Source organism: Lontra canadensis, unplaced genomic scaffold (genome assembly GCF_010015895.1).
Source record: "Lontra canadensis isolate GAN:19392208 unplaced genomic scaffold, GSC_riverotter_1.0 scaffold23, whole genome shotgun sequence".
In the NCBI taxonomy this organism is placed as follows: domain Eukaryota; kingdom Metazoa; phylum Chordata; class Mammalia; order Carnivora; family Mustelidae; genus Lontra; species Lontra canadensis.
Window position 1 is genome coordinate 14314512 of NW_022631017.1, and position 26319 is coordinate 14340830.

The 26319-nt window shown below is 40.2% G+C and overlaps 1 protein-coding gene across 10 annotated transcripts in view; it reads right to left on the reverse strand.

Annotated features, from left to right (window-relative positions):
- Positions 1-24392, reverse strand: part of FAM184A (family with sequence similarity 184 member A) — a 118242-nt gene extending 93850 nt beyond the window's left edge. For 4 of the 10 annotated variants that reach the window (XR_004383238.1, XM_032862414.1, XM_032862410.1 and 1 more), the window contains exon 1: positions 24036-24390. Coding sequence is in view for 9 of the 10 variants with exons in the window: in XM_032862414.1 (XP_032718305.1) it covers positions 24036-24194 (159 nt within the window). In the remaining variant the exon portion in view is untranslated. Of the gene's footprint in view, positions 1-24035 lie in introns of all 10 variants that reach the window. The other 6 variants (XM_032862413.1, XM_032862415.1, XM_032862418.1 and 3 more) reach the window with 3 other exon arrangements.
- Between the last annotated feature and the right edge of the window lie 1927 nt (positions 24393-26319).

Below are 26319 nucleotides of genomic sequence, written 5' to 3' on the forward strand. Positions count from 1 at the left end.
TACACATAGTTTAATGAGACCAGTATTATGATGCCCTCCCTACTGAGAAAAATCTCAGTGCCATTCTGAAAGGATCTGAAGTTAAGAAAGGTAATGAAATACTAGGAAAGCTTTAAAGTTGTCCATATTCAAATTCTTTACAGAAAAAAATTAATATTTAATTTAGTAACTCAAAACAAAACACATATTCCTTTACTGACTCATCTCTACTTTTTTTAACAGAATTTTTTTTTAAGATTTCATTTATTTGAGACACAGAGAGCATAAGCAGGGGGTTTTTTGATGTGGGGATAAGTTGCAGTACAAGAATCACCAAGTGGCCTTTTAAAACTACACACTCATTCCCCTCTCCCTTTCTGATGGCTACCAACACACCCACAGAGGGGAGGGATTAAGTGGAAAAAAGATTGAGAACCACCTACTGCTTTACTAACCTATTTTATAAGGATAAGAATTCAGATATGTAACTCTGAAAGGGAAGCTAAGGTAAATGAGTGAATTACAATAAAATAAAGCACGCTAGCTTGGCAACTGCATGCAGATTCAGATTTTCCCAAAATGTGGCACAGGAGATGACTTCAAGCAATCAATACATTTACCTTAATGGTAACTAAAATAACACAAGTAGCTCATCAAATCTGTGAAATCACACATTATTGTTTAGGGGAAGATGAAACTAGGAGGAATTCACAGATTTCTTATCTTAGAGGCCCTATGCTCAAAAAAATGCTCTTGTTGAGCCTTAAGCAAACGTGACTTAAAAAAAAAAAACCAGCTTTGACATATAATTCACATATCACAAAATTTATCCTTTTAAATTATGCAATTCAATTGTAGTGAGTAAATTCACAAGGTTGCACGACCATTACCACTATCTAATTCCAAGAGACTATAACTGTTTGTAGTTACTACCACTCCCCTCTGACCCCTGGCAATAGCTAATCCACTTTCTGTCTCTATGGATTTGCCCATTCTGGACACTTCAGAGAGATGAAATCAACAATAAGTGGCTGCTTTCACTTAAATGTTTTCAAGATTCATCTGTGTTATAGCACGGATCAGTACTTTGCTCCTTTTTTATGGCCAAATAATATTACATCATAAGGACATGCCACATTTTTGTTCAACCACTTCAGCTGATGGACATTTGGGCTGTTCCACTTTTTAGCTATTATAAATAATGCTGCTATGAACACCCATGTACAAGTTTTTGTGTGGACATATTTTCAATTTTCTTGGGTATATACCTAAGAATAGAATGATGGGTCATGTGGTAACTCTACGTTAACTTACTGAGAAACTGATTAACTATTTTCCAAAGTGGTTTGCATCATTTTTGAATCCATAAGCAATATATAAGGTTCCAATTTCTCTACATCTTTGCCAACATTTTACTGTCCATTTTTAAAAAATTATTATACCTGGGGCGCCTGGGTGGCTCAGTGGGTTAAAGCCTCTGCCTTCGGCTCAGGTCATGATCTCAGGATCCTGGGATCGAGCCCCACATCGGGTTCTCTGCTCAGTGGGGAGCCTGCTTCCTCCTCTCTCTCTCTGCCTGCCTCTCTGCTTACTTGTGATCTCTGTCAAATAAATAAATAAAATCTTTCAAAAAAATTATTTTACCTGTATTAATAGGTGATCTCATTGTAGTTTTGACTTGCATTTATTCTAACAACTAGTGATGGCAACTAATTCTTTGTATGTCTTGGTTACCTCCCCAAAAGCCATGTTCCTTATCTATTAGCCTACTCTCTTCTTCCGCCTACAAAGCCTGCAGTCTCCATTTCATCTCTGAGACCAAGTCCCCTTTATGTTCCTGCTCCCACCTGGACAACCCATACTGAGCTTTCCTTCACACAGCCTTGCCCTCATCCCAGCAGTCTCTCTCAAGCCTACCTCTGTAGACTTTAGCTTTTCTCTTTCTCTCAGTTCCCTCTTCTGTTTCCCAGTCTCAAGTCCGACATTTCCGAAGTCCTTCTTAATCTTCCCATATTCTAAACCACCTCTCCCTTTGACTCTAGGCTCCTCTCTCCCCCTCCATGTCCTTCCTTCTTAATATGCACAGGCGACAAGCTCTGCAGACCTGGTCCTTTAACTACCCTTTGTCCTTGGTACTATTAAATGTTATCCCATTCTTTCTCTATTCCCCAGTTTCTCACTAGTCTGCAGTCTGTCTGCCATTTGATTTGTGAGTAAAAGCAATGCTGGAAGAAAACCATTCCAACTGAAGAGCTGTGATGGTGAATTTTATGTGTCAACTTGGCTGGAACATGCGGTTCCCAGGTATATGGTGAAACATTATTCTGGGTGTGTCTGTGAGGATGTTTCTGCATGAGATTAACATCTGAATTGGTAATCTGGGTAAAGCAGATTGATAATCACATCAAAAAATTGGCAAAAGACATGAACAGACGCTTCTCCAAAGAAGACATACAAATGGCTAACTGACACATGAAAAAATGTTCATCATCGTTAGCCATCAGGGAAATTAAAATCAAAACCACATTGAGATATCACCTTACACCAGTCAAAATGGCCAAAATTAACAGGACAGGAAACAACAAGTGTTGGAGAAGATGTGGAGAAAGGGGAACCCTCTTACATTGTTGGTGGAATGCAAGTTGATGCAGCCACTTTGGAAAACAGTTGTAGTGAAAAGAAGGGCCATCTGTACCCCAATGTTCATAGCAACAATGGCCACGGTTGCCAAACTGTGGAAAGAACCAAGATGCCCTTCAACGGACGAATGGATAAGGAAGATGTGGTCCATATACACTATGGAGTATTATGCCTCCATCAGAAAGGATGAATACCCAACATTTGTATCAACATGGACAGAACTGGAGATTATGCTGAGTAAAATAAGTCAAGCAGAGAAAGTCAATTACCATATGAGATCACTTACATGTGGAGCATAAGGAATAACACGGAGGACATTAGAAGAAGGAAAGGAAAAGTGAACTGGGGGAAATCAGGGAAAGGCAAAGCATGAACTCTGAGAAAAAAAGCAAAGCAGTGGACTCTGAGAAACAAACTGAGGATTTTGGAGGGGAGGGGATTTTGGGGATGGGTGAGCCTGGTGGTGGGTGGGTATTAAAGAGGGCATGTATTGCATGGAACCATGGAAGCAGTGTATATACAATGAATCTTAGAACACTGGAAAAAATAAAATTAAAGACTAAACAAACAAACAAACAAACAAGCTATTGGTTCTATGTGACCCAAATAGAACAAAAAAGGCTAAGAGGTAATTTCTTCGTCCTGTTTGAGCTGGAATATTGGTCTTCTCCTGCCCTGGGACTAAAAGTACATCATCAGCTCCCCTGGGTCTCTAGCCTGTGGACTACAGACCTTGGGACTTCTCAGCCTCCATAATCATGTGAGCCAATACTTCATAATACTTATATTTATTAGTATTTAATTATATTTATTATATATATTTATTATGTAAAATATAATATTTATATATATATTAAATAAGTAAAATTCACACAGAGGAATTTAGATTTGGTTCAGTGAACAAAAAGAGACAATGAGTACCTATGTAGGGGTTATGTTTGTTAATAGTACAACATCACTAAGCAAGACAAATTGAAATAGGGAGAGTACAAAAGTTAGGAGACTACAAAAACAAGGCGTACACAGATTCCTGCCTGGGGCAAATGCAAATGCAATTGAAAAATCTTAAAAAAAATATCAGAGAAACAAAAATGCAAGGACAAAGAAGACAATTTAATTCCAAAGTTCCACTCTAAAAGAAGAGTAGGGTCAGACAGAAATACTACAGTTGAGAAAGGAAACTAGGTTTTTTGGTTTATTTCTTTATTCTTTGGCATGTGGGAGAGGTCTGATGGAGAAGATGATTAATTGAATTTTGGACATGTGGCATTTGAGGTGATGGCAGACATCCAGGTACAGATGACAGTCTTAAAAGATGAAATGGACAGAAGCTTCCCAAAATTAATTTAGGGTTCTACCATCCCACGACAACATTTTATGCTCAGCAAAATATATCCCTTGTCTTATTCAAGGGCATCCCTGGGAACTGGGCATCAGAGTAACTGGTTACTGAACATGGTTCTACTGTGCAGTCAGTTTATCAGCTCCATCACTAAAATCTTCAAATATCTCCCAAACTGATGCTATTCATATGATCTACTGAGAACTTCCTTTCCAAAGTGATATAAACTTGGGCACTCACACATGCCGAGCATTTTATTTATGTAGTGATAAAAGGAAACCAAGAGATTAAAATTATCATAAATATTCAGCATTCAAACCACAAGATCACTAACCCTCTTAAATCCTCCTAGATAGGACTATGTCCTATGTAACTCTGGTCTGGGGGGCACCCACCAGTGTTTTAAAGATTTGACTTTCTTTCTTCCTGACACAGCCACTACTTGTGTCACCATCTGCCCCTTTCTCAAAGGGGCTAAGAGGACAGAAAATAGAGCTTAGTCCGATTGAGAACTTCATTCCACAATATGGTTAAAAATTAATGTAGCATAACTTGAAACCAGTAAAGGCTGCTGCCAAATACATACACAGGCACTACTACTACTGAGACAAACAATGCAAAATCTCAAAGATCTCAAGTCCAACATTTCAAAAAGTCTTCAAATTATGGTCCTCTTGCTTATTGTCCCAATAGGCAGAAAACTGACAAGTGGTTAAGGAGTGACAATATCCAAACCACATGCCATTAGATAGTGTAAGCTCTAACTCTCTGCTATACTTATAATAAAAAAGCCTCTCTTATTACCATATATTACCACAAATCTAATAATGCCTTTTTAAAATGCTGCCAGAAAGTGTCTCTGCTAATCTGAGGATTCTATATTTGTGTTCAAATGGCATCAAGAGCTCTTTCCTAAGAACGTATATTAGGTTACTATCTTATTTTTTTATTTTCTTAAAAGTCTGTGGCTAATCACTAAAAAAGCTGTAAATGTGGTTAATTTTTCCCCCATTCCCATAAAGTATACATTTTAGCAGACTGTGTTTTCCCAAAATGGTCACAATATTTCCCATCCCACAGGCTCTTCTGCAGTATGACCTTTCCAATACCCCAATAAGGAGTCCAATTCTCTCGACTCTAGGCTGGCCTTCATGATTCACTTTTAACCAACAGAATATGGCAAAAGTGATAATGAAGGATTTCCGAGCCCAGATCAGTAGAAGCCTTGCAGCTGTTTCTCAGACTCTCGAAGACTCAGTCTCCAGATGCTGCCATGCTATGAAAAACTAAAGGTACACGGAGTGGGCGTGCAGGTCCTCTAGCCAACTGCCCCAGCTGAGCCCAGCCTTCAAGTCACCAGAGGAAGAAAGAAGTCATCTTGCAAGAAGAATCTGCAACCCTGTTGTTTAAATTCCCCGTGGAGCAAAGGAGCAAATCACACCCATCCACTCCAGTCTCCCCACCTGAAAACCCAGACATCATGGAGCAGACAAACCAGCCCCTCTGTCTCTGAATTTTTGGCCAAAGAATTTGTGAGAATAAACTGGTGGTTGTTTTTGCAAGATTGTTGGGTGGCGTAAAAGGCAGCAATAAAAAACCAGAGCAGCAACAGCTAATTGGAATGTGTATGATGGGTAACATGCCCATCCTTTCATTTTAGTGACTGCATTTCACATTTTTCTTCCCCTTCACTTTACTGAAAACTTCAATTTTCAAAAAAATTTTATTTGCCAATTTTGTTAGTTTACCCATTTATTTTGACAGTTCAACTTTAGAAACCATCATATCCAATAAAATCCTTTCCCCAGGTTTGATTTCCAGCTTATTTGTTTTAAAAGCTTGCTTGTAACATTCTCTCCATTTATTGGAATTATTTCAGCCTTTTTCACCCTTTTATTGCAATCTATGTTTGAATTAGATCGTGACTAAAGACATAATTACTTGAAGCAAGATGTTGTGCACCCAACTATAACCATGATAAGTAAACATTCTGTCAGGCAAGCATAAGAATTATTCACCACTTACCGTAAATAAAGTGCTATACCAGCACTTCACATTTAATCATTATAAATGCTTTATTATTGAGTTAGCCATATTGAATTCTATATATCTACTCTTGTCCACAAGTCGTATTTTGCGAGAAAAAGCTCATTTTCCTGTTTAATGAAAAGGCTATTCTTGTTTAATATATAATCTTAATACAAACTCTTTAAACCATTGCATTTTTATAAATACAGTCAACTTTATAACTTGCTATTATATTTAATGGGGACAAATTGGTCCCTCACAAATCATAGCATAAAAAATCAAGGTCTTCGTTTTCCTGAGAGAATTTCATTTTCTTTATGAATCTTTATAACTACTTGGCAAAGAAAAACTTAGTCCTATTGTTTCTGTTTAGTCACTTCTAATTAAAGTTTAGACTTTTCAGAAGACATTCCATTAAAACCAAGTATTATCATCCCAGTTACATTCCACCCCTGGAACTCACTCAGTTCTAAGCATCCCCACCAGGGTCCCTTCTGCTTTCACCCTGCTCAGCTGGGCCCTTCTAGAGGTATCTATAAGGACATTATGCTCTCTTACTGATATGTGCTAGGTTGAACAAGCTGCACATCTGGCCAATATTATCCTCTTGCTGGTCTTGAAAGTGTAGTGGAAAAACACTGGGCAGGACAGTGGCTGCAGTGATAGTGCAAACAGTCTAGGACAGATAAAGAATGAAGTGAAGAAAGAATGGGTTCATGAATAGGAAGAAAAAGAACCAGGGGGGCTGGAGAATGGGTAAAATGTGAAAAGGAAGGGAGAGATGAAAGGTTAAGAAGTTCATTAATTTAATCAACAAATATTTATAATATCTTTCATATGGTTATTCTGGAGTTTAAGATTTAGAGGAAAATGTGTACAAGTAGCTTGAGTAAAGGAAAAGATCACAGAATTTGCAAAGGTTAAAAACTGTGAGACTAGAGTGTTAGATAGGCCACCCGTAGACAGCGACTCTCTGCTGAGCATGGGAAGCAACAAAGAGAGAGGTGCAGGAGGAAGACATGGTTGGCCTAAATCTCAAGAACTGTACTTACAGAAGAGTCCAGGAGCAATGGTTTATAAGTTGCAATGAGAGCTAGAAGAAAGATGTCTCTAGGACCTCTGACAGATGCAATGTGTGAAAATGAGTAGTGGTCACCTGCAAAGACAGCATAAAAAGCAGCATCCTGGGGAAAGAGCCAGGTTTTCAAATGACAATAAGCAGATAGAGTACCTAATGGAGAGATGTGGCTGCAGAGGACTCTGTTCAGCAGGGAGCAAGAGCTGTAGAGAGCAAGTATAAAAACTCCAAGCACACAGGGGAAGGAAGGAAACCTGAGGATAAGCTAGATGATCCAGGGCCCAGAGTTTGCAGCCAGGGCGCAGGGACAGAGGGATGAGGTAAGACAGATAGACAGAATGAGCTGACTTGAAGCTTCCAGATATACTCTGATCTTATCATTCTGAACTTAGCAGACTATGGATTTTATACATAAGCCCAAGTATGTTAGTGACAGGTGACCAAGGTTAGCCTTACAACTATATAACTGTGAGAAAGTCACTTTAAACCTCTCTAAACCTTAGAGGGTTTTTTTTTTTCTTCTGTAAAGTGAACAGTATCTAGTTTGTGAAGTTATGACAGTGAAACAACATAATGTATGTAAAGTGCTTAACACAGTGTCTGACACACAGTACTGCGCAATACACTTTTTGGTTTAATTGCTTTTGCTTATTGATATGGTCCTTCCAAGGAACTGTAACCAGGTATGCATGAGACAAGCCTGCTGTAAACCCTCAGCCTCTGGGCATTATCTACATTCACACCAGTGGTCCTCTCAATTCCTCTCTCCCATCTTGTGGCAGAAACAGCTGTACTCAGTAGAGGAAATGAAGAAACTCAGGAGGCTCTTAGTGATCTGGCCAGAGTTTCATTCAGGTAACATGAAACATTAACAGCATTGCCAAATATTGCTTGGGCATACTCTGGTATTCTCAGGTATGTTCCGTCTTGTACATCTGTTAAATTGCAAAGTCCTGAAGGATGAGCTCCAGGACTTATTTATGTTCCCCCAACCCACACTCTAGCATTTATTACACACTCAAAATGGCTACTGGAAGACTATCCATATAGGAATAAAGTAAAAGGAGCAAAGTTCCATACCTCAAACATGTTAATTCCAGAGGCTATATTTGGCACAATACTACTTCTTTTGTTAAATAAATTCTAGACTACTTTTTTAAAAGATGTTTAGATTTTATAAAATGTGACTTTCATATTTCAGTATCAACCAACAAAAAAGTAAAACCTAAAAATATACCCATATTTCTAATAAATAGAATATTGGTATTTTTATTCATGCTATTATTTTAAGGAAGACAAACTATGCAGAAATTTTCTATAAACATTAATAATCAAGTTAGAAAAGAGCATTTGATCAAATAATTCACAAATACATTTTTCTTAAAAAATTATAAAACATATTTATCAGTTAGAAAAGACGGTTTGATCAAGTAATTTACAAATATACCATGTTTTTCCTAGAAATTCTTGCTTCTTTTAAAAAAAATATTTTATTTATTTATTTTTGAGAGAGAGAGAGAGCGAGACATTACAAGTAGGCAGAGCGGCAGGCAGAGGGAGAAGCAGACTCCCCACTAAGCAGGGAGACTGATGTGGGACTTGATCCCAGGACACTGGGATCATGACCTGAGCCTAAGGCAAATGTTTAACCACTGAGCCACCCAGGTACCCTGTGGTTTCTTGTTTAATACAAATTGAAGACTTAGAACTTTCTAGCTGCTAATTAAAACAAACAAACAAACAAACAAACAAAACTTAAGCAAAATAAGATTCTGCATTCTTATATTCCACCTTATTTAGCCACATGACTGCAGAGCGGCTGCAAGCTAAATTCTGGTACCCATCTTCATCCCCTGGTTCCTCTACCACTGCCCTCCTCCACCCCTTCTTATTATACTCTTTGCAATCTCTGAGCCAATATTTAAATACTAGATCAAACACCCACCACCCACCCACACAAATAAAACTCCTTACATCCTCAGAATCTCATTTTTGCCCCTCTCAGCCAAAGCCATGGATTCTCTTCCACCAGAAGCAACACTCTTATGTTTTGCACCTAACTCATTATGGGATCTGGAAGTGATTTGTGCATACACCTAGCTACCCAATGTTGCCTTCTAAAAGGCACAACATGGCACAGTTAAACAACTTGTTCTTTTATTTAGCTTTCTCACTCCTCCTGCCTCATGATAGTAATACTTTTTGGGGGGGGGCGCTATTGGGCACTCATTGCAAACAGACTATCTGAGGTATGAGAAGCTGACCTGGAACCCACGCCTGCCCTGGCTATGATGGGGCAGTCTCACCTCACCCTCACCAGCCCCTGGCACTATGGACCCAAAGCAAGCTGCTAAGAGCAGGGCCCCACCCACTGAAGTAGCTGCATCTTAAGCTCCACAAGTACAACTCTCCAGGCTTGCCCAACTCCCACACAGATCCAGGCCTGCAGGAGAGGAGGTGGGGGGAAGGCAGGCCCCTGACAAACACTGCAGCCTCTGAGAAAAGGCACTTCCTGCCTGCCCATCCCAGGGATAGCTCAGCAGGCAGTGTGGGGAGAGGGCAGCTGGCTGCCAGCCAGAGGCGGGTGGGGCAGGGATGGGGCAAGCCAGGCTTGGGGGGGGGGTGTCACTGCTGTTCAGGCAGTCCTTGGTCACCCCTGGGCACCACCTTTACCAGCACATTCTGCAGGTTGTCAGGGTCAGTGTAGCTATGGCCTGTCATACTGCCTACATTCAGTGCAGATCTAGGCACTGGGATTCACAAATTTCCCTCCCGTCATTACCTTTGGAGATTGCAAAAATGCATGTAGACTCCAAAGGACCACACTTACAGTTCTTAGGGATTCTTAACTCTAACAACTGTCACTCTCCTATAAACATTCTCAAGACTGTATCCTGCATCTCATTTTTACTTACTCCACCTCAGAAACAGCCCCCTCTCATGTTATAACACCTTGATGTAAACCTTCAACCTGTTGGCATTACCTACATTCACACCATGGTCCCCTCAATTCCTAGAGTTTCCTTCATCTGTCAGCTCTGTCCTAACCTCAGTTCCTTCCCCTTGCAGCCCAAGGGTAGATTAACCCTCCTATCGAAGTTCTTCAGCTCTCTTACTGCTATACCCAACAGACAAAAACCAGACTCTGGAATAATACTTTAATAACTGCCCTCCTCTTTCCTACATTTGGTGAACAATAATCCTTTCCATAGGACTTTTCAGAAAACTGTGAAGCATTTAAATTAAGATCAAATACCACATCCAATTTCCTCTTGGGACAACAACACATCTCTCTGGATCTTTTCTCTGAAAAGATCTGGTCCATGATTTCTCTTCTTTCTCCTAGCAACTATACTAAATAATTTCCACTCTGTTTGAGGCCACAGCCACTTTTTAATTATCACCTATATGCTAATGACTTTACATTTTTATTCCTACTATTCTCTACTTTTGGCTTAAAATGAATATCCAAATGTTTGCTATTTCTACCTGGATATACACAGTCATCCTCAAACTCTGAACTCATTCTCTCTCTCCCATTAATTCTACTTCTCTTTAGGGATAACCAGCCTCTAAAATGGCCTACACTGATTTTTGTCTCCCAATAGCCAAATCTTTGTGTAGTCACTAGCTCCAGCATACCACGGTTAGTTTGTGTAACCAACAGAATATGGCAACAGATAATATGTCACTCTATATGATTATGAAAAGACCACAGCTCCCATTTTGGTCTTTTTCTTCCCCAATCCCCTCAGATGACTTGCTGTAGAGAGGTCCACATGGTGAAAGACTAAAGTCTCTCGCTAACAGTCATAGGAGTTAACTTAAAAAAAAAAAAAAAAAAAATGGAGCATCTCGCCTTAGTCAAATCTTCAGCTTGACTGGAATCTCATGAAAAACCCTGAGCCAGAACCACAAGCTAAGTGACACCTACATTCCTGAACCTCAGAAATTGTGAGATAATAAATGTTTATTGTACTAACCTGCTAAATTTGGGAGTAACTTGTTACACAGAAATGGATGTTCTTCTTACATTCCTATCTCGGTTGACATTAATATCCATCTAGTCACTAATTCAATAATGTTCATTCATGAGTCCATACAGTGTAACAAAAGACCTGTTATCCTCAATCTTCCACTACAACAGACTGTCACAAATTCCTGATAAGCTTACTTCCCATATGTTTCTTAAATCTGCCCCTCAAAATTTTCCAAATCTCGGGTGCCTGGATGGCTCAGTTAGTTGAGCCACTGCCTTCAGCTCAGGTCATGATCCTAGAGTCCTGGGATCAAGTCCCATATCGGGCTCCCTGCTTAGCTTAGGGGTCTGCTTCTCCCTCTGACCTTCCCCCTCTTATGCCTGTTCTCTCTCATTCTCTGTCTCTAATAAATAAATAAAATCTTAAAAAAAAAAATTCCCAAATCTCTCTTCTCTCTCCTACTGTAGTCCTAATCCAGGCCCTCATAATCTCTCATCAATACTGTATTCCAATACCCTCCCAATTAGTTTCCTTGATTCCTACCTTTCCCTGCCACGAGTTAGCTATTTAAGACATAGAGCAGCATATACATAAGAGTTAAGGTGAAAGGACCAGGAAAAAGTTCTCACAAGGAATGAATGACCTCAGTATCTTTGTAGACAAGTAACAGAAGCTTGACAGTCTTGACAGTTTTAGTAAAACAGAAAGCAGCTTATTTACGAAAGGAAGCAACGAGTTTCCTCTTGCTGCTATAATAATATGTCACAAAGCTAGCAGTGTAAGGCAACACAGATTTATTAATCATACAATTCTGGAGGTCTCAGATGAGATTACAATCTGGAGGCTCTTGGGAAGGATTCAATTCCTTGCCTTTTCTAGTTCCTAGAGGCCACCTACATTCCTTAGCTCATGCCCACATTCCATCTTCAAAGTCAGTAATGGCTAGTGAAGTCCTTCTCACATCCCATCACTCTGGCACTAACTTATCTCCCTTCCACCCCCTTTCACTCAGGAGGATTCTTGTGATTACACTGGCCCTATCCAAATAATCAAGGATAATCTCTCCATCTCAAGATCCTTCATTTAGTCACATCTTCAAATGTAAGGTAACATATTCAAAGATTCCAGGGATTGGGATGTAGACACATTTGGGGGTAAAGAAGCGAGGGGTGGCATAATTCTGCCATAGTCTAGTTCCATAATTTTCTCTGGCTATGCTTCACAATCCAGAAACAGAGAAAATAAATAGCAAGAGAGACTCAGGATTGAAATTTAAGATACGCAGGGTCCTAAAGAAAGCAATATCAAAGTGACAGGCATGGCTTCAGATCAGTCTTTTTCTAGGCCAGTTAACCTTGCTAACTCCTTCAAGACCATAGAGTGCTCTTATCCAGGCTCCTTTTCACCAGCATTTTCTGATAATCACCGGGGGGGAGAGCTAAGAAGATACCGAAAGATATGAACATTCTCTACTATTAAAACTGAAAGTATACATTCTTCTCGGTCATTTAAAAAAGGTATAGGTCAAGTCTCATTTATCTGCCAAAATATTCTCTATTTAAATATCTTAAGTTTTCTGTATGTTGCATAAAGTCACTTCAGAGACTTCCAACCAAGTGTGCTGAACTCCAGAGAGTATAAGATTTCTAGTTATCTTTAGATACGTAGACAAAGGCTTTTAACAAAAACAACTCCCACACTGACAATTTGTGTTGGGAAGGAACCGCAAACATATTTTAAGCAAATGATGAATATAAAAAAATAAGGCTTTATTTTAATTAAGTCAACATTGTATTTCCAAAGGTTTCACTCCATGCTGTGGAATAATTTATATATTTTATTCCTTCTGACCTAGGGCAATGTGGTAGATTCAAGTTCAGATTATGAAGATCACAGTTTATATACAAGGAGAGAATCATGTAATTCTGTCCCATGTTTATGATTGTAGGGCATCTGCTTGGTGAACGGCAACTCACACAAAAGGTGAGTATTCCTGCCCCCACTATCCCTTCCACCCCTTTCATCTGTGGGTGCTTAGTGAGATAATAAGAGTCAAAGTCACAATCATGTGAGGGTGTTCAGGGTATTAATAAGAGTCATAGTCACAGAGGCTCATAACAACAGCTGAAAAACCAAAGCAGGGGCTAAGTAAACAGCAGATGCAAAGTTCTGTATCCATTTTTAAATACAGTAGATCCTCACTATTGTGGATTCCATATTTCCAAGTTTGCCTACTTGCTAAAATTTATATGTAACCTCACAATCTAACACAGCTTGTTAGATAAGCTTCATTCACACATGAGCTATAATGCTGTTGCCTATAAGTTCACTTTTTTTTTTTTAAAGTTTTTGTTCATTTGACAGAGAGAGAGAAAGAGAGAGAGCGTGTGCGCACAAGAGCACACACCAGCACAAGCAGAGGGAGGGGCAGGCAGAGGGACAAGGAGAGGCAGGCTCCCTGCAGAGCTGGGAGCTTGAGGCAGGGCTTCATCCCAGGGCCCTTAAATCATGACCTGGGCCAAAGGCAGATGCTTAACTAACTGAGCTACCCAGGTACACTCTATGAGTTTATTCTTAATGAATAGAAAATATGTATTAAATAAGGTGCCATTAAACAGAAACACACATAAAACAAGGTTATATATTTACTGGTTGCTGAAAATGTGACCAGAGGGTATCAGGAACATAACCCTGTATTTCTTCGAGAACATAACTTGATAGAATATAACCATCTTAATGAGAATCCCCTGTATTTTATTTGCTGTTAAACCTTTACTTCTGGTAGCTGTAGTCCCTAGTAATATAGAATATACCTCCATCAAAAGTGAAAATGCATATAAAAACATATTTATTTATCTGAGAGAGACAGTGTGCATGAGCGAGGTGAGGAGCAGAAGAAGAGAGGGAAGGAAAGCAGACTCCCTGTTGAGCACAGAGCCTGACATGGGGCTTGATCCCAGGACCCTGAGATCACGACCTGAGCTGAAACCAAAAGTCAGACACTCAACTGCCTGAGCCACCCAAGCATCCCGACATACTTAATTGTTAAAGACTTACTTGTAAAAGGCTGAACCAAGGAGAAGGGGCCTGGAAAATGGGTAGGAATTGACATTTACTGACCTCTTCTCCAACACAAATTATCTTATTTAATCTCTACAATACTTCCATGAGACTGACTTTGTTATTCTCATTTTACAGATGAGAAGACTGAGGCTTCTCACAGGTTAAAACTTATTAAAGGCTAAACACTAATAAGTGGTGAGCCTGAAATTCAAACTGGGGTCTGTCTAACCCACTGAACCTATACCTCTGACATACATGATAGGAACTGCTGCCTCACTGGGCCATATAGCTCTGGGACTGTGGTTCTCTGGCCTGCCCAGGAGAGACCTACACCTAATACAGACCCATTAACTCCTGGGTTTCAGAAGATTGAAATTTCCCTTACCTTCTTTATCCCCTGGACAAAAACATTACAGATTTGTAACCAGAGAACGTATCAATATTTTTCTTTAAATTATTATTAAAAACCTTATTGAAGAAGACACCGGAAGGCACTAGCTTCTTTATCTAAGAAAATTAGATATATAAATTCTACCCAAAACAAGCCAAACAGTTGTCCATAATTAAGCATTTAAAATTTGTCAGATTAATCTGTTGATTAAAATGTTCACCTGCTTTATTCTGATATTTTCTCAGAAGTCTACTGAAAAAATGAAAAACACATGTAGTTCAGAAGTAGAATGATAAATTACTAGAATTAAATAACTAATAGTGCCTAACACAGCATCCTTCAAGGACTAGGCATTCAACAAAAGTTTTCCAAACCTATGGCTCCATATGCTCTATTTTAGTCATATTTAAGTATACCTACTTTCGTTACTCTGGGTAGACCATTATATCAAACACACATACATACATGTATGCATGCGTGTGCGCGCGCACACACACACACACACACACACACTCAACTTCCCTTCAAAATTACATGCACTTTGCGGGGCCTCGGTGGCTCAGAGGGTTAAGCCTCTGCCTTTGGCTCAGGTCATAATCTCAGGGTCCTGGGATCGAGCCCCACATCAGGCTCTCTGCTCAGCAGGGAGCCTGCTTCCCTCTCTCTCTCTCTGCCCACCTCTCTGCCTACTTGTGATCTATGTTAAATAAATAAATAAAATCTTCAAAAAAAAATTACATGCACTTTGTTTTTAAACTGTTTCACTAGGAAACATTGGAATAGGAATGGGATACTATTTAGGGTTTCAGTTATGAAATTCTGTTATGAAGTGTTTCAGAAGGAAGAGAATGAAAAGTGCAAATATCTGTGAGCACAAAGACAAATTCAACAGAATAAACTAAATCTTCCCAACCAGAAAGTCAATATCTAGACTGTACATATTCAAACCTTGCACTTCACTTTATAAGAGAGGGCAAATAAAATACGTAAATGAATTTATTCAGAAGTAAAATTTCAGCCTTTGCCATAGTAGCCAGGTTTGGCTAATCTTCAATGCATATACTGATGACCCTAACAACAACCCAGAGATAACAAAGGACTCCATGTAACTTATGAGTGGAATGGTTTAATGTAAGTTTATTATTTTGGAAAGTGGAAAATTAAATTACTTATGGCAACTTCTAGTCAACTAAAATAACTCATTCTCCAATAATATTAGAGTTTATCCCAATATTTTACTAAAATTGTCAATTTTAGAGATGACTTAAATATTAGCAATGTACTTTGTAAACCAAATTTTCATTTTCAAACCCTTTAAACCTCAAAATAGAAATGGTACATATAAATTAGGAAATACAGATTCATAATTTTTAAAAGTCATTAAAAATACTATCTCCTTTATAAATAAATTAAGTGGCATATTAGGACCTGAGTCTAAGCTGTCCAAATCCCAAGTATTCTGGTTAGTCATTAAGTTTTTTGCTTTTCCATCTCCTATAGATCCTTTGGTAGTTTTAACCTCCTGTTCCATCTCAAGATGAAAGTAAATGATGTAGGATGAAAAATTTACATATTCAACTTTGCTAATTTTGTACATTTTGTCAAAGCTTTAGTAGGAAAGATGTAATCAATAATGAAGTCTGAGAGCTACAAATGACAGTGCTCACCATTGTAGTTTAATAGAAAGCTAAGAATAAAAATTTATCTTCTAAAATATTGGTTTTGGGGGCACCTGGGTGGCTCAGTGGGTTAAGCCTCTGCCTTCAGCTCCGGTCATGATCTCAGGGTCCTGGGATCAAGCCCCGCATTGGGCTCTCTGCTCGGCGGTGAGCCTGCTTCCCCCTCTCTCTGCCTGCCTCTCTGCCTACTTGTGATCTCTCTCTTTCTCGCTCTCTCTCTCTCTCTCTCTCTGTCAAATAAATAAATAAATAAAAATAAAATAAAATATTGGTTTTGATCTCAAATGTTAAGTATACCAAAATACTGACTATAACTGGCAATCCCCAACCTGCAAAAACTGGTGTTCCCCAAATTCACTTTAATATTCTAATTAATCGGCAGTCAGAGGCTATTTTCCAATAATACTTAAAGAACTGTTAAGCTCCCAGGCCAATCTAAAAAAGCCTTTGTGGCTCAGGTCACACTTGCAATACAAAATAAAATTTGATAGTAATATTTCCCCCACATCAAACTACTATATATAACACTGTTTTTATTTACAAAAAAAAAAAAAAAAATTCTGAATTCAGTTAGCAATTGTCTCCCACCTTTCCTCAGGTGTTTATCTCCAAAAAGGACTAGGGAGTAACAATTCTGACAGACTTACTTTTAATGTCCTTCTCACTCATAAGTGGTCTACAAAATAGAAACTTCCTATAGTGAAAAAACAAGTAAGCCTTTAACAAATATCCATTATTCCCATCAGCTCTATTTCATTATGTAATATCCAAGTTTATTTGAATGCTCAAAGATTAGAAAATTTCTATATCTCTTAAGATAAACTGAAAAGACAGAGTATCATTTTTTAACTCCTCCTCCCTTCCCCACCCCAATTACTTCCTACTGTCATTCAGAATTAAAGCGAACAGATTGCAGGGCGCATGGGTGACTCAGTTGGTTCAGCAGCGGACTTGATTTCAGCTCAGGTCCTGATCTTGGGGTCCGGGGAGGGTCCTGGGATAGAGCCCCACCTCAGGCTCCTGGCTCAGCCGGGAGTTGCTTGAAGATTCTCTCTCCCCCTCTGTCCCTCCCCATGAACACATGCTCACTGTCTCTCTCTCAAATAAATGAATATATCTTAAAAAAAAATTACCAGATTGCTTCACTCACATTTTGCTGAAACTTCATCTTTTATACCACTTTTTAAGAGCTTGGCAATTAGACTGAAAAGGATTTTCATAAGCAAAAAAACACAAAGACAGGGATGGAGGGAGAAAAACAGGAAACCTCCAACTTCCTGCCTTTGGGAAGGAGACCTAAGCAATAATTCAATCAAGAAATCAAGAGTAAAAGGGAAAACATTTAAAATAACCACCCAGTAGTAACTCTGACACCAAGCATAACAGTCTCCAAATCAAAGTAATTAAAACATTTTTAAAATCTGGAATGACTAAAGCTGTTAATAAAAACATAAAAATATTATGACATTCATCTGAGAACACATAAAAATAGCAGTTACAAATTTACCAAAGCCACACTTACATACTGTACAACCTATAAATCCAGAGGTTGTTCAGTGTATGGGAGGGGTGCTCATGGGTTCACTGTCACCAGAAGTCTGTGATTCAGATGGTCAACAAAACATGGTTCCAGTGTGAGAAAAACACCACCAACTCTGTGGCTTCTTAGGAAATGAATGAGTAGTATTAGAAAGAAGGCAGACACAGGGAAAAGAGACCTGCTAGCACAACCGCCCTTCTCTTAGACCAATCCAGAGACCTGGGTTCATGTTCCGGTTCTGCCAGTGACAAGATGTGCAATCTTCAAATGACTCTGGGCCCTCAATTTCCACACCTATAAAATGAGAGCGTTAGGCTGGTCAGAATCTGTGGTTTCTTCCAGCTCTAAACCTTTTCTAAAGGCAGTCCCTTTATAAACATTTGGACAATTGATAAACTGTATATTAAGTTTTTGTGCCCAATGGTAAAATACAAGAAATTAATTCAAACCACTCAACTACAACTAAGAGATTGCATCCAAGCTATTACATAAGAGAATGGCAAAGCTGCAATGAAAAAAAGGAGGGGGGAAAAAGACGCCACATTCAGTACATGCTAAACCAAAACAACCCAGGTCACAACCAAAACTAAGTAGTATTATAAAACAGTATCTAGGTAATTCAAACTAGTGAAAAATGGGTTGTATTTAATGTACAGAAAACACAACTGTTTGAAAATTTCACTAGTATATTAACATAGTCTGGTTTGGGATACAGTAAGGCAGTAAGTATTAAATGATTGATCATAACACTATTTTTTTTTTTTTGCTAAGAATCTAGTATCCATCACCTACCTTTGCAATGACAAATAATATTTATATTTTAGACAGGGTACTTTATATTTTTATTTTTGCATCAAAAATATATTATGAATATAGGATTTGAAGCAATGTAAGAGGAAACCAATAAACATTTAAATACTTAAAAGTAATCTAATCAGCTGAAATGATCTAACATTAACCCAGAAGAATAGCAGATACAGTCCCCAGAACTATTTACTAACCCTACTGTATCACAAAATTACTTGGTACAGCATCATTACCATCACCACCACTGTCATTACCTTCAGTACTTATTTATTAAGCTTTTATACTATGTGTAGGTAATTTATACTAAAGTTACATGAAAATTAGTCTCCACAGCTGAGGAAATTACATTCAAATTACAGAAACAAGATATATTTACAAATATTTCAAAAATCTGTATTACTAAGTACCAACAAGAAGTACAGACAATAAATGTTATAGTAATTCAGAGTAAGGCAAGCCTAACGGGGCCTGGGTTGGTCAGGGCAGCTTTGGGGCCGGGATGGGGTGGGGCAACTAAAAGAAGACTCTTAAGAAGGACCTGATGCTGAGGACAGGGAACGGAAAGAAACTACTCCTGCTCTTTGGAACCATATACCCTACCTTATACTAGTTATGTCAGTTAGTGATACCTAGACTAAACAATATTGAAAGCACAATCAACTAAGGTGGCACTGGATAAGCAGCTAACATAACAAGATATTAAAAGAGAAGTTTCTATTGAGAACCAACGACAACTGACAACTCAAACAGGTGGCAGAATATTCTCAAAATTTCCAAAAAAGAAAGAAAGAAAGAAAAGAAAAAAAAGTCAGTCTAAAAAGAGGGATCTTGAGATATGCTAACTTCTACACCCAATATTAGTGAGAAAAGCCTCAAAGAGGTTACAGAGCAGGGTTTTGGAGGTTTCCTTGGGGAGAGCTATAGGAACAAGTGCCCTTGCCTTCAAGAAAAAGGATGACTGTCACTCACCTAAAGCCTAGAGGAAAAAGCTTTGATGGGAGCACCTGAAGATCTCGATATGTGTTTCAAGCACTTAGAAGAGCATACTGAAGTAGCACCTGATTCATCCTTGGAAAATCGAAAGGATCAAAACTGGATGAAGAGGTATGCGAGAGTAAATGAGAGATGCTGAATTGGGACGACTACCAGAGTCTGTCTGGACATAGAATGAATGTTCCCTAAGGACCAAGATGGGCCCTATGGGGAAAAAAAAAAAAAAACAAAACAGAGTAAGCTGGAGTAGGGTCACCGGGTCTATCCAAGAAGGCTACCTGAAGCTTGAACAGGCCTCCGCAAAATAAACATGAAGGTTCTGCCAGATCTAAGAGGCTGAGGAAGGGGTATGCAACCAGCCAGAATATAGATGCATTCTCACTGTCAAGCAACCTGAGGTGAGGAATCCTGAGCAATGGAGGTAGATGGTGGAAGATGCAGGAGTGAAAGAATGAGTTTTAAATGTGTGCAAAGTCTACAACAGCACTAAAGCCAGATTACCATGCACTATTCAAATAAAGTTTACTGTTAGTCCTTCCTCTCTTCCCTTCTTCCTTTTCCAGTGGGGGAGGGGAGGGTGTTAAACTAGGACTGGAAAGACAAAGCAAGAAGAGTAGAAAAGCCTACTCAGAAGACAAAAGTTAGTGATGCCCCCCTTCCCTGATTATTGGCTGGGAATGGGCATGGGGGAGAAGCTGCATACTTAATTTAAGTTTGGTTTGGAGTTTTTATTTGTTGGCACTGGACATTTTTATTTTTTTTAAGATTTTTTATTTTTAAGTAATCTCTGCACCCAACATGGGGCTCAAACTCACAACCCCAAGATCAAGAGTCACATGCTCTTCTAACAGAGCCAGCCAGGCATCCCAGCACTGAAAATTTTAAATAATCAAATTGAGACTTCTGCAATTTAGTTACTGAATTTGTATTACCTAAAAGCAACCAGAAAAGTCAAGTGTATATATGGGCAGAGGATGAGCCATCCTCGCAGGAGTAAACTGAAAGGGGCAGTGAGTAACACAAAAATAGCTGTTTTATAATTACTTTCCACAAGTCTTGCTTTTCACCCTAATGCACCAGAGAGGCAACACAGTGGAGAGTAGAGAAGTACACAAATGTGATCCTACTAAACATAACTCAACCCATCCAACTTCTCTGCCTATCCTGAGATGGTTCAGCCATTGACAGTCCCAGAAATTTGCCATAACATGACTCAAGGATCTAACCGTAATTCTTAAAATTTACTAAGAGTATCCTAAGTATAACAGATTCAGTTGAAAAGGCAGAGACTGTGTCTTGCTCCCTACTGTATCTCTAACATTTAGCAAAGTGTCCCTTACATAAAAGGTGCTTTAAAAACTATTGTTCTCCTTTCTAGGAGATAGCTGCTATGTTAGGTTATAAGGAAATAGAATCTGAACAAATATGTCTGCAGCTGAGATGGCTTTTTAGTTAAACATCTATTGAATACACAGTTGTACGAAATTGTAATACAGATTACTTTCATCCTTATCCTTTCATAGCCAGCCAAGTATCAGGAAAATGCATGTATTTTCAATACTGTACTACAACAATGTGAGATACATGTGAAAATTTTACACTTTACTATTCAACTAGAACAATTACCGTATATATATTTTTTAAGGGTTTCATAGAAAACTCTTAAGAGAAATACAATATAGCAATGCTATCAAATGCAGACTAGTTTAAAAAGACAGAAACATTTAAAAAACATACTATCCAATATTTTACTAATACTTCATTGGCACAGATTCTCTCTTTCCAGCGACAGCCTGAATTAAGAGCCTACTACCTTAGTTGTATCATCACCCCTCTTTTAAAGATTAGGAAGCAGGGGCTCAGAATTTAGTGATTTGTTCAAGGTCCTATTACTAGTAAGTAGTAGAACAGGAGTTTTAACTCAAGACAGATTCCCAAGCCATGCTCACCATAACGCTGAAAATCTGAGTACTACTGGCTCATTACTAAAAGAAATAAAATCCTATTTTAACGATTATGATGTCTAATTTTGAAATATAAGCTAAGCTTCCAACCTAACTCTACTGACGTGAATTTATTAATAAACTCTTCATGAGTGAAAATTCTATATAGTAGATGCTGGTAGTTTCTAACAGTTGAAATATTACTGAGGATATCATTTTTATGATATAGTATTTACAAGAAGTACACATAACTGTAAAATTTGACAGTTTCCAAAATGGTACATAAGGGAAGCATGTCTTACTGTATGTTTCAGAAACTACATGGTGTTAGCTCCAACAGAGTCCTATTATCTGATTATTTCATTCTCACATCTTCATATTAAATGCAGGGAACAGGTGGGAGAAACCCTAGATATTTCAGTATAAGTCAGTACTTCTCAACACAGGATGAGTCCTCACACTTCCTAAGGAACATACAGCTATGTCTAGAAACATGTTTATTGTCATGATGGTGTGTGTCACGCAGGTGTGGGGTGCCACTGCAATCTACTAAGTAGCACCAGGAATTCAAGAATGCTGTTAAATATCTATAATGCACAGGACACCCCGGCCTGCTCCCAACAAGGAATTAGCCAATTCAAAATGCCAAAGTGCTAAGGCTGAGAAACTCTAGTGTAAGGGATTCAATGTCTGAGGCACTTAGAAGAGCAGGTGGCAAGAGTGTTTAGAGATTGTAACTATAAACACTAAATCAGAGTCCAGGTAACACTCAGTAAAGATGAGGTATATAGCACTCAAACCTTGACAAGCACTGATATGGGGGGCAGCATTCTGCCTCATTAGATTTAAAGTGGGTAAACAGAACGTGACAGCAGCTTCTATCAATATTCTCACCTTTAATAGCTGTTAATTTTTTTTCTTATAAAAGAACAGAAAATTGAAGAAGCATAAGTAAAAAGAGAAGTTGTTTACTGGAGAGATGAGAAATCTCATTAAGCGGCACCCAGTTCCCTACCAGCTTAGAGTGTTTCTATTACAGCAGGAACCTAGAGGGTTAAAATCTAAAATCAGGACAAAGGGTGTTGTGGACCCACCATAAGAAAGTCAGAATACATAAACATCCATGTGCTTCATTCTGAACATCATTATTCTGAAGAACAAACATGATTTCAGGAAACCAGGCTTTGAGCTCCCAAATGTATAAATGCCCTGATAATACACTATTGTTTCTTCCTGATCCTTCCTTTCCCTGAATATGGGGACCATCTGTCAGAAAAGGAAACAGTAAAAACCGGGCACACAGCAAACTCCAAGACACTATGGATCAAAAACAAAAATCAGAAAACAAAATTTCCACCCATATTGCCTTGTTCTGCATGGCTGAGTTTTACCATTAGGTACTTGTCCCTTTTTCTTTGCTCTTCTGTTGGAGCACTCACTCTTCAGTCCTTTCATGCTACTTTTCTTACTACCCTCAATCGTATTTCTTCAGCAAAATCTTTTTTTTACCCTCTTTAGATCCCCATTTCACTCTCATTTCCTTTCTTCCAACTCTGTTTTACTTTACTCTCACAATAGTGTCAACTAGTACTGGAATTACAGAATGTGAATTTTGGAATTGAAAAGAGACTTCAGAGCTTACCTATTAGTAAACACCCAGGATGCCCACCTCTCTTCATCATGCCCACACCACCAACAAGTGGTTAGTTGATTCAGCTTAAACATTTTAAGATCACCTCTACTAAGTTTCAGACACCATGGATCACCTGTTCGCAATTAAGGGGTATTGAAAGATTGCTGGTGAGAGCTAAACAAAGCATAGAACCAATCTATCTGAATTGCTCTTGCTTCAAGATACCATCTCCTCATGATTAACATTAACTAGAAAAAGGCCCACCATCCTAAACTACGGCTGACCAAATATGCAGGCTACGCTCTGAAAATTATCTTTTGACAGACTGAAACACTTAACTAAGTGCAGACGTGAATCATCTAAGTAGCCTTGTTTGACATTGTCAGCATAAGGAATGACTCATTAAATCCCCCAAACGCCACGCAAGGTATGTTTTACCCTCCTACATTGCTCGGGTTTTTTCTCCCCTTAAGTACGTTAACAACAGAAGATACTGATTAATGTGGAAGATTCCGAGTTATGTTGGGTAAATACGGTACTGTACTTTCATAAAGCGGTGTAAAGAAAGGCTCGTGGAGTCTGGGCAGATGCATGAGCCCAAAACTAAAGTGATTTATTATTGTGCAATAAAGGAAGTAGTTCCTAATTTGTTCTGTGCTGGGTTACCCCTAAAGGGCAGCAGGATGTTAAGTCCCATAAACCCAGCCGTGCCGCTGAGTTGTCTAGTTTCAATGAACATCTCCAGCGTTCCACGGAAGTTTGAACGGTTCTTGGAGCTTAGTCTCCAGCTGTTGCTTCCCCAGAGGAGACCCCCCCCCCGCCCCGCCCCCGCTTCAACTCGCCCAGCGCGGAGGGCGCGCAGCCTCCCAGCCCAGCACCTTAGCCCGGCGCGGCCCGCACAGGGTCCCAGCCGTGCCGACCCCGCCGCCGCGCCCTTACCTTGGTGAGCTGGGCGATTTTCTTGCTCATTTTCAGGTGCAGGTCCTGGCTATAGTCCATGCTGTGCCCCGCCTGCTGCGCGGCTGCCGGCGAGGGCGCGAATTTGGCCGCCGAGCTGCCGTAATAGTGCTGCTGCCAGCTCATGCCCGGGGTCGCCATCTTCCCGACAGACCCCGGCCGGGGCACCAGTCCTCGCGCTCCAGGGGCGGCCCGCGGAGCTACGGCGTCTGGGAGGCAAGAGCCGGGGCGGCCGCTTCCGGACCAGACCCCCGATGTCTGTCAGGTGCAGCCGCAGGCGCCCTCCGGGCCACGACCCTCCGGTAACCCCCGTCCAGAGACGGGGCAGCCCCGCCGGATCGAGGCCGCAGGCGACACCTGCGCGGGGCAGATGCCCGCAGTCCGGCAGCGCGGTCCCGGGCCCGGCCCGCCCTCTCCCGCTCTTCAGCTGACGCCTGTCGGAGGCGTCGTGGGCAGCGTGGCCCGGCAGGTTCCACTCCCACCCGGCACCAGAGACCTAGCGAGACGGCCGCCGCGGGAGCTGCGGAGGGAGGTGGAGACGGGGCGGGCTGGTGCGGGGAGAGGCGGGGACATGGAAGAGGACTCCGGAGCCGCGGAGCTGCCGTTACCAGGACGCGCGGCCCGCGATGCGCGCGGGGACGCCGACGTCATTTCTCCGCAGCCAAGCCCCGCCCCGCGCCGCCGCCGCCGGCCCCGCATTCTCGCGGCGGGTCCAGGCGCTTCGCGAGGGCCTGCGGGGACCTTGCCGCCAGGTGCCTCCGAACCCTGCGGTGGGTATCCCAAGCCCCCACCTGGGCGCTGAGCCCCGAGGGCCGCGCGTGTGAATCTACGAAAAAAATTCCGCGAGAGAGGATGGGGCTATCTGTGGTCCTGTCGGTTTGCGGAACGCGTGCGGATTTACTGAGGCTTTCCACGTACAACATCGCGTGCACTGGGGCCAAGTGGCTCTTCCCCCAAGAAGGGCGTCAGGCTCGCACCCAGTTCGCTCCGAAGGCTGGCCTCAGCACCTCGGACATGGGTAATGAAATGGCCCGGAATACAACAATCGCTGCCTTGACCCATTCAAACTCATATAAATATGATTGTTACAATGTTCCGAGTCGACCACTGCCCTAAATTCAAAGCCAGTATCTGTGTGTGAACTCATCAATTAGTATAGCACTACACTCCTACTTTTCCCCAGTCTTAATGGAGACTGAGACAATTATATATGAAATCTCATTGGCTGGAAGTAAACGGGAAAAACAGAAGATGGAACAAGATGCCCACTCCTTAAGGATTTGGGGCTGGGCCAAAAAGTGTGTCATTACTTGTGCATTTTCACCTCTCCAAATGTGTTATTTCCTACTGATTGTCTCCTAACATCTCTACTCCTGTAGGTCAAATGATTCTTCTTTTTTAAGTGTATCCTGTGTTGAAGTAAATAAATTGTTTTAGGACAGTGTTAACACAAACTTTAAAAATGTAGAATTGTATCTATTTTAAGAATGCTTTCTCCAGGCAGTTTTGCTGACCTGAATTCCCCCATGTTATAATATGTGATTTCTCTTTAGCATTCAATTAACAATCATTGTATAAATCTAGGTTATTAACAAATCGAATTGGGAGCCAAATTATCATCAAGTGTCTGTTACAACATCTAAACCAACAAGGTGAATATTGAACAACATCATGAAATAATTCCAGAATTGTTGGAATTCCAGAAAGGAAGACTGAAATTGGCTTACATTTTTTTCCCAGATGCTAGGTGCTCAGCACCTCACCCCACCCCACCCCCATTTCTCCAGAAAAAAAGTTCTCTAGTTCCAAGGTTCTGAATGCAGCAGATGGCCAGAAACAAATATCATGCAAATTTTGCTCTGTTCTTAAGCTCTAATAATTCAATGAAATTAAAGAGAATTAAGAGCTAGTGTTATTTCATCAAATTCTAGGCATAGAAGATTCACAATCATTTTAGAATTCTTACACCCTTTACATTCTAAGCAGAAATAAAGGCTCCAAAGATTCCTTGTTTCCTTAAATTTTTATAACTAAGTCTTTTTTTAGAAGAAAGATTTCATTTATTTGACACAGCATGTCCATAAGCAGGGAAGCCAGAGATGGAGAAGGAAATTCCCCACAGAGCAGGGAGCTTGATGCAGGGCTTGATCCCAGGACCCTGGGATCATGACCTGAGCCGAAGGCAGTCACTTAACCGACTATGCCACCCAGGCTCCCCTATAACTGAATCTTGGTAGGGCAATGAAGGTATTTCTGGTTTTGTCTC